General features: G+C 53.7%; 1 protein-coding gene across 1 annotated transcript in view; it reads right to left on the bottom strand.

Moving 5' to 3' along the window:
- Positions 1 to 1238: 1238 nt before the first annotated feature.
- Positions 1239 to 8160, bottom strand: part of CRYBG2 (crystallin beta-gamma domain containing 2) — an 18012-nt gene continuing 11090 nt past the window's right edge. The window contains exons 14-19 of the mRNA XM_049617721.1: positions 6610 to 6739; positions 5139 to 5278; positions 4663 to 4786; positions 3354 to 3512; positions 1816 to 1975; positions 1239 to 1712 (exon numbers count right to left, since the gene is read on the bottom strand). Of these exons, the coding sequence (XP_049473678.1) occupies positions 1624 to 1712; positions 1816 to 1975; positions 3354 to 3512; positions 4663 to 4786; positions 5139 to 5278; positions 6610 to 6739 (802 nt within the window). The 3' untranslated portion in view covers positions 1239 to 1623. The remainder of the gene's footprint in view (positions 1713 to 1815; positions 1976 to 3353; positions 3513 to 4662; positions 4787 to 5138; positions 5279 to 6609; positions 6740 to 8160) is intronic.

The raw sequence follows: 8160 nt of genomic DNA, 5'->3' as shown, positions 1-8160 counted from the left end.
ACCATCGCTCGGCTGCCACCATCTCTAGCAAGAGAAGCTCCTCCCACCCAGCCCCTGGGAGGGGTTGGTGCCAGAGATGACCAGGTTGTGGGAATTGACAGGTAGTGCCTTGGAGGCATGACCAACACCAGGAGGTACTGATGTGCAGGGGGCAAGTACCACTCAGCTGGAGGTCAATAAAGTTGTCCTGTACTTGGAGTGGGGTCCCGTGTGTGGTCACTGGACGTCACTGGGCCCCAAGAGCCAGGTTGGCGATAGCGCCAAGGACCTTCCCATGCAGGGGAAGGAGGAGAGGTAGCACCAGAGGGCGCTAACCCCAGCGTTCCTGCCTCGAAGTCCCAGTGCCTTGGCCTCTCCCCTTAGGATCCCTGTGCAGGGACATGGCCCAGAGCCTGCCACCCTCACCAACCTCTTTAATTGCACCTGCTTCACCCATCCCTGGGTGTTTGGGCACGATGGTCCCAGAGGAAGCCCCGACCCCATCCCTGGACGTCCCCAGCTGCAAGGGCTCAGCCCCACAGTCACCCTCCTGTCCTCACCGGATACTGGATGTTGGTCCAGCAGGGGTGCTGAGAAGGATGAAGAGGAGGCCGTCCACTTCCTCCCCGCCGACCCCAGGCTGGGAAGGCGGGAAGGACGCACGACTGCTCCAACCACTTCTACCCTCCTGGGTCTGCGGTGGTGGTACTGGGAGCTATGAGGAGGGAAGGGAGACCCAGAGAAGCCCCCAAGGGCCTTGACCGTCTCTGCCTCTTCCTAGAAGACCTTGGCCAAGGGACGGGGAAGTGCTGGCTCAATTGGGTGATGGAGGGGGCTGTTCTTCTAGGTCCTGCCTTCTCTGGGCTGGGTTAAGAACTCAGACCCCCTGTCCTAGCTTCTTTGACTGAGAGGCCAGGTCTCTAGGCCTTGAGACTGGAGCTGGGGGAAATTAAGAGGAGTGCTGGTGGGCAAGGTGAATGCTGTGTCTCCCACTCTTTTCCCCTGCCTGGCCCACTGTGACCCCATCACACTGTCTGCCTCCCTAGAACACTCTCCCTGTACCACCCCATAGCCTGGCTGACTCCTTCCCATTCTCCACACCTCAGGAAGGAGCATCCCTTCCTCCGAGCGGCCTGCCCTGTGCCCCTAAGTGATTCAGGTTCCTCCCCGGTGCATCCTTCTACTTCCGTTCTTATCACTCAGTGTATCACCCTACCTGTCAAAATCTGCCACAGGACTGTGAGTTCTCTGAGGGCAGGTACCAAGGGGCTTGGCTCATGTTTGTGCCCCACAGCTCAGCGCCAGACTGGACTCAGAGCAGGCTCTCGGAACCCATCAATTGAGGGGGGGACAGACAGCTTTAAAGACCACACTCACAGTTAGTCTGGGCCCAGGGCTCCCTCTGGTGGCAGAGGGAGGCCTTACACCTGAGCCCTAGAACCTGAGCTGGGAGAAAAGTAGGGCGAGTACAGGGCAAAGAAGGCAGGTGAACAATTCCGCACCCCAGCCCCAAATATCGAGGTGCACAAAGATGAAGATACCTGGGAGCATATGAGAAAATAGCTTATGTTACAACAACGACAAAAAAACCTATAAAAACATTTCATCCCAGGGAAAGCCTCCAGGGCTGGGAGGTGGGGGTGGTCAGAGCACATGGACTGTCCAGATCTGGGACGCCCGGTCCTTGGCCACCTCCCACAGCACTGCGTGGTCCCGGTCATAGCCCCGGCCGCCTGTGGGAAGGGGTAAGAGATGGGGAAGATGGTCAGAGATTGCTGAGGACTCCACTGCCCGCAGCCGCCTCAGGTGCCTTCTCCCGCACACGAGCCCCCTTACCCTTCACATCCAGGATCCGGCCTTCGAACATGTCGCTGCAGATGTGGCCCGATTCGCTGATGCTCCACGTCTGGCGGGGCAGGCGGCTCTCGGCCCACAGTACCACCTTGGAGCCCGTGCTGGGGGGCCCAATCACCTGCAGGCTCATGGTAGGGGCCACCTGAGGCCCCAGCAGGTGATCAGGCACTGTTCCTTCCCACTGGGTCTCCTCCAGCCCGACACCCTTGACACACCCAGCTTTGAATCCTGGCTCTCGTGGACTGTGACAATGGGCCGATCTCTTAATTCTTCTGAGTTTTGTTTTCCTTGGGGATGGGAATCCCTGAGTGCTGGCTGTTGTGAGGGTTCGGTGTGAAAGACCATCAAAGGTCTGGAAAAATAGTAGCTCGTCCAGGAAGACTTTCACGGCTGACTCCCCAAGCACAGGATTTAACATCGGACAAGCTCTCACACACTAATTGACTGTGTGACTTTTGGCTTGTTACTTAACTTCTCTGTGCTCTAGTTTCCTCACCTATGAAATGGAGAGTAAGTAAAAGACGAAACCCCTTCGATGGCCTGCAAAGGTGCACACCGCCGTAACCTTCCCTCCCTCGCCTCGCTCCAGCCAGTGGGGGGACCTTCTAGTCCTGCTGCCAAGCATTTTTCCACCCGAGAGCCTTTCCACTTTTGCTCCCTCTGCCTGGAACACTCTTCCTTCGCACATCGACACAGATGGCTCCCTCAAATGCCACCCTCTGGGGGAGAGTCGGCCTTGTCACAGCTACCGGTACTCCCTAGTCTCCTCTAGAGACTTTTTTCTCCTGCGCTTCGCATCACCTAAGACACAGAGATATTTGACTCATTTAAATTGTCTCTGTCTCTCCCCCCCTACGATGTAGGCTTCGGGAGGGCAGGAGTCATTTCCGTCTTCTCACTGCTGTATTCCCGGCCCCTAAAACAGGGCCTAGCACATAGTAGGTGCTCGGGAGATGTTTGTGGAGTGAATCTATCATCATTATTATTATTGTTTAATGTTTATTTATTCTTGAGAGAGAGAGAGAGAGAGAGAGAGAGAGCACAAGTGGGGGAGGGGCAGAGAGAGAGGGAGACACAGAATCTGAAGCAGGCTCCAGGCTCTGAGCTGTCAGCACAGAGCCCGATGCGGGGCTCGAACTCACGAGCCGTGAGATCGTGACTTGAGGCGAAGTCAGAGGCTTAACCGACTGAGCTACCCAGGCACCTCATGAATCTGTCATTACTAATAGGACCCAAGTTCTCCCCAGGATATCAGAGCTGGCAGGTCCCTTAGAAGGGTCTGGTTCAACGCTCTCGTTTTACAGATGGGGAACCGAGGCCCAGAGAAGAGCCCGAACTGCCCAGGGAATCGGTGCCTGCATCCTCTACCTGCCCAGGGTCCTGTTATCTGTGTGTATCTCTCTATCTCTCTGGCCCAAGGGCAGGTCCTGCTTCTGACGGGCAGGCTGGCATTTCCCCTGGAAATGGGCCTTCGACTGCCTGAGGCTCTGGGGTCCCTGTCCCCGGCCCTCAACTCGTACCTGGTTCTTGAGCAGCCCGTCCTCGTAGTACCAGATGAAGCTGCCTCCCTCTTGGGGCTCGGAGACCACCACACGGCCCGCCTTCATGTCCTCCACATGGTCCGGCATGGCCAGGAATCCCCTCAGTGCAGTATTCCAGAGGCGGAAATAAGCCCGGCGCTGGTGAGCAGGGGAGGTTGAGTGAGGGACCCCTGGGCAGGGATGCTCCCACCTGGGCCCCCGACACCCTCAACTCTGGACCCGCCAGGATCCCAAGCTCCCAAGCCCTCCTCCATGCCCTGAACCCTTCCTGGGCCCTGCTTCTAAGCCACCCTTTCTTTCTTTTTTTTTTTTTTTTTTTTTTTTTATTTTTTTTTTTTAAACTTTTTTTTTTTTTTATTTTTGGGACAGAGAGAGACAGAGCATGAACGGGGGAGGAGCAGAGAGAGAGGGAGACACAGAATCGGAAACAGGCTCCAGGCTCCGAGCCATCAGCCCAGAGCCTGACGCGGGGCTCGAACTCACGGACCGCGAGATCGTGACCTGGCTGAAGTCGGACGCTTAACCGACTGCGCCACCCAGGCGCCCCAAAGCCACCCTTTCTTTCACACCCACGCACCGGGGGGCACATCCGTGGTGCACACCCACGGCCACACGGCTCCGCGTCCACAAACACCCACAGCCATGTGCAGAGGGACGCAGTGGCAGCAACACCCAAGGTCCACACGGTTGCACAGAAGTTTGTGGCAGATACAAACACACGGATACACAGCCGTGCAAACACGCTTCCTAACTGATGTACAGGCCCCTCCCCCGGCCTACCCCACACCCCATGTTTGCTAAAAGGATGGATGTATGCAGGAATACAGACACACACACACACACACACACACACACACACACACCATGGCCATGCCTCCACCTCAATGCACATGCACATAAATGAGAAACAGGTCCAGACGTGCTCACAGACGGAGAAACTCAGGAGTGGATAGTGTCTCCCAGAGTGAGGCCTGCTTATTATTGCCGGTTGGTACGTGAGATGATTTTTCACCCTAAGTGGATGAACTTATTGCTAAAAATTCAATGGGACTGTGTTTATTATCATGTCAATTAAAGAAAAATCATACATACACATCAAACCCATGATTTTATGGTTATCAGCCCTTAGGATAAGGACGAAGTATAAAAAACAAGTGAGTTGGTTTAGAGAAAAGTGTTAAGTAGATAATGGTTCAAGAGGAATGACGACGTGGCAAAACTGTGACAAAAATACACAAAGGCTGAGTTTGGGAAATATGGGAAACCCACAACCCGACACGCTACCCACCTGCTTGATGGGGTAGAGGGAACCCACCCTCTGCGTCCCGCTGTAAGTCAGCCAGTTGGTGATCTCACAGCTGCCCACCAGCCACTGGCGTCCCCGGAAGTCACTGTGCTCACACAGCACCCAACTGGGCCCAGCAGGTGCCAGAGATGCAGAGAGGAAGACAGACAGACACACAGACAGAGGAGGAGGCACGGATGAGAGAACATTCTCCGTCTCCTTTTCTCTCATGCTGAGACTTCTCTGCCTGGTGTTAGGGTCCCAAGGGAGGAGAGGGAGGCTGGGAAGTGGCAGTTTGCAGAGCAGAGGAGGGTCCTGGAGAACCTGGGCTGGGGTCCAAGACCCTCCTTAGCCTGAACCTTTTCCTCCCTCCTGGAGGGGGGTGGGGAGTGGAGGGGAGGTGGGAAGGGGCAAGAGGCCAGAGACCCAGCCCTCGCTCCCTAGCAGCCCCCGCCCTTATGCCCCCCCAACACACTCACACGCCCCCCCTGATCCGCACGGACAGCACGTGGTTGTTGAAGCCCTCGGCTTGCAGGCTGCGGACCTCCCTGTCCAGCTCGATCTCCTTCCCTTCAAAACACTCCAGTCCATACAGAAAAATGGAAGGCTCTGAAAAGTGCTGGGGCCAGGGGTATGGAGAAGGGGTGAGGCTGAGAGAGCTCCGGCGCCAGACTCAGCCCCCAATTCCAGATACTCCGATTCCCAGATCAGTATTTCAGGCCCTCTTCCCTCCTGAGGTCTGCCTCACAGGGTCCTGGGCTCCTGGACACCCCCAGTCCCCCAGATTCTCAGATGCAGCATATACCAGACTGGGCCCCCTACTGTCCCCTCAAAGCTCCCCCTAGTGCCAGTCCATGGTACTTCTAAGAACAGTAATAATAACAATAATATGGGTAATTATAGCAGTTCTCACGTATTCGGGGCTTACCGCACACCAGATTCTGTGCTAAGTGTTTTACCTGACCTCGTTATAACTTCTCAACAACCTTATAAGGTAGGTGCTCTTATTATCCCTGCTTAACAGAGGGGAAACTGAGTCTGGAGAAGATTAAACCACTTGCTCAAATCCCTCGAGCTGGGCTTCAGAATCCGGTCTGTCTGCATTGAGAGCCCAGCACATAATTGTAAAGCTCGGACTCAGCAGCTGGGCTGCCTCTGGGAGAACCTGGCTCTGCTTGTTACCAGCTGTGTGACCTGGGGCAAGTCGCATGACTTCTCTGTGCCTCAGTTTCACATGTGGAAAAGGGAGCAGATGGTAGTAACAAACCTCTTCGGGCTTTGGTGAGGACTAAACATCTTAGTGCATGGAAGCCTTTGAAACACTGCCCAGAGCCTGGTAGGGGCTCAGTGGTCAGCTGTCTGCTGTGCTCTAACAGCGGGCCCACCCGGTCCTATAGACTCTGACTCCTTAACACGGCCTGTGTCACTTCCCTCCGTCTCCTCCCTGGTGCAGGACATCATCGTTTATTCTGGCTTACTGTAGCAGCAACCCCACTGCCTTGTCCCACCCTTCTGTCCTCCACCGCGCAGCAGAGACGGCTCTCTGTTCCACTCCTTCCTGCACAGAAGCCCCACCTCAGCAGTCTAGCTGCCGTCCCCTGCCCACCCCAGAGGCGCTAGTCCCTACTGTCCCCATACCACCTCTACATCTGGACACACCACTCTGCATTGTAATCGTTATGTCAGTGTGGTCATGGGTTCCTTGACATCAGGGCTGTATCTGGTTTGTGTCAGTGTCCCCAAGACCTGTCACAGTGGGTGCTCAATAAATCTCTAGTAAGTGTAACTGACTTTGAAGCCATGGGGTCAGGGGAAGCTGGGGTTGTTCTGAGGAAGACTGGATTCAAGCCCCAGCAGCTGAGCTGACAGTGAGGACAGACTCGGCACCCACACTCCCCCAGCAGCATCCCCTGTCTCAGTGGTTGCCCGGAACTGGACAAGGGTACTCACCAGGGGTACCTTCTGGAGAGAGCCCAGGACTCTGGAGGCTAGGCAGCCCATGGCCATGAGAGTGGGAAACTCGCCCTCGGAGAGAATGTGCTGGTCACCTTCAAAGTTCTTCTCATCAAACAGGATCCAGCTAAGGAAGGGGAAGAGTAGGAGGGCATAAGTAGGTATTTGAGCCTGCCCTGTCCTGTGCTTGGCCTGCCCAGACCCTCTGAGATGCAGCAGAGTGGATGCAGACTTGATTGTGACCACCCCCCCGCCACCCCTCGTCTATGGGAGGTCAAGGATGAACAGGCCCTGAGCAGCAGAGACTGAGGTCAAGACTTAAGAACTGACTGGATGAGATCCTACTGCCCCTATGGAGGGAAATTTGGCAACACCGAGCAGAACTCTATTCACAATTACTCGCAATCCCATTTCATGGAATCTCAAAACCTCCTTCAAAAACATGAAATGGCACACGCACAAGGCTCTTCATACAGCACTGTCTGCAAGGACAAAGAGTGGAAGCAGCCTGAGTGTCCATCAGTGGGGGATTGTTGAATCAACTAAGAGTGTTGAGTATAATAATACAGCAGTAAAAAGGAATGAGAAAGAGCTCTTAAGGGGATGTAAAGTGATCTCCAAACTGTTAGGGAAAAAAGGTGCAGAACAGCGTTTATAGTATGCTTCCCTTAAAAAAAAAAAAAATTGAGATAAAATTCGCATACCATAAAATTCACTCTGTATGATTCAGTGGTCCTCAGTATACTCACCAGGTTGTAGTATGCTTCTTTTTGTGTAAGAAGATGAGGGAGAAGGGCAACAAATATATTTGGTTTCTATAGTTAGATGCAAATTTATGTAAGAGAGTATATTTGCTTATATTTTCATAAAAAAAACCAATAGATGAATTAACTAAACACTAAAAATAAAAATAAAAAGATTACCTATGGGGAAGGATGGGGGGAAAGATCGCAGGGATAGAGATAGATCTTATTGACTGACTTGGCTTTGGAACTGTTCTGGACTGAATGTCTCTCCAAAATTCACATGTTGAAGCCCTAACCTCAAAAATGATGGCCTTTGGAAGGTTCACATGAGGTCAGGAGGGTGGCGCCCCATGATGGGAACAGTGTCCCTATAAGAGGAGGAAGTGCTGTCTCCACTAGGTGAGGACACAGGAAGAAGGCAGCTATCTACCAGCCAGGAAGCAAGCCCTCACAGGAGAGCCAAATGAACCTGCACCTTGACTTTGAACTTCCCAGCCTCCAGAACTGTGATAAAACAAATTCCTGTTGTTCAAACACACCCCCCACCCCCAGTCTATGATATTTTGTTAGCAGCCCAAGCTAAGACAGGGATATTGTAAATGCTTTATGTAATGCAAAAACAATTAGGGGTGCCTGGGTGGGTCAGTCGGTTGAACTTGTGACTCTTGGTTTCAGCTCAGGTGATGATCCCAGGGTCATGGGATCGAGCCCCATGTCGGCTCCACACTGAGCATGGAGCCTGCTTAAAATACTCTCTCTCTCTCTCTCTCTCTCTCTCTCTCTCTCTCTCTCTCTCTCTCTC

Source organism: Panthera uncia, assembly GCF_023721935.1.
Source record: "Panthera uncia isolate 11264 chromosome C1 unlocalized genomic scaffold, Puncia_PCG_1.0 HiC_scaffold_4, whole genome shotgun sequence".
Taxonomy (NCBI): domain Eukaryota; kingdom Metazoa; phylum Chordata; class Mammalia; order Carnivora; family Felidae; genus Panthera; species Panthera uncia.
The sequence above is the reverse complement of the archived record's forward strand: the minus strand, read 5'-3'. Positions and strand labels throughout refer to the sequence as shown.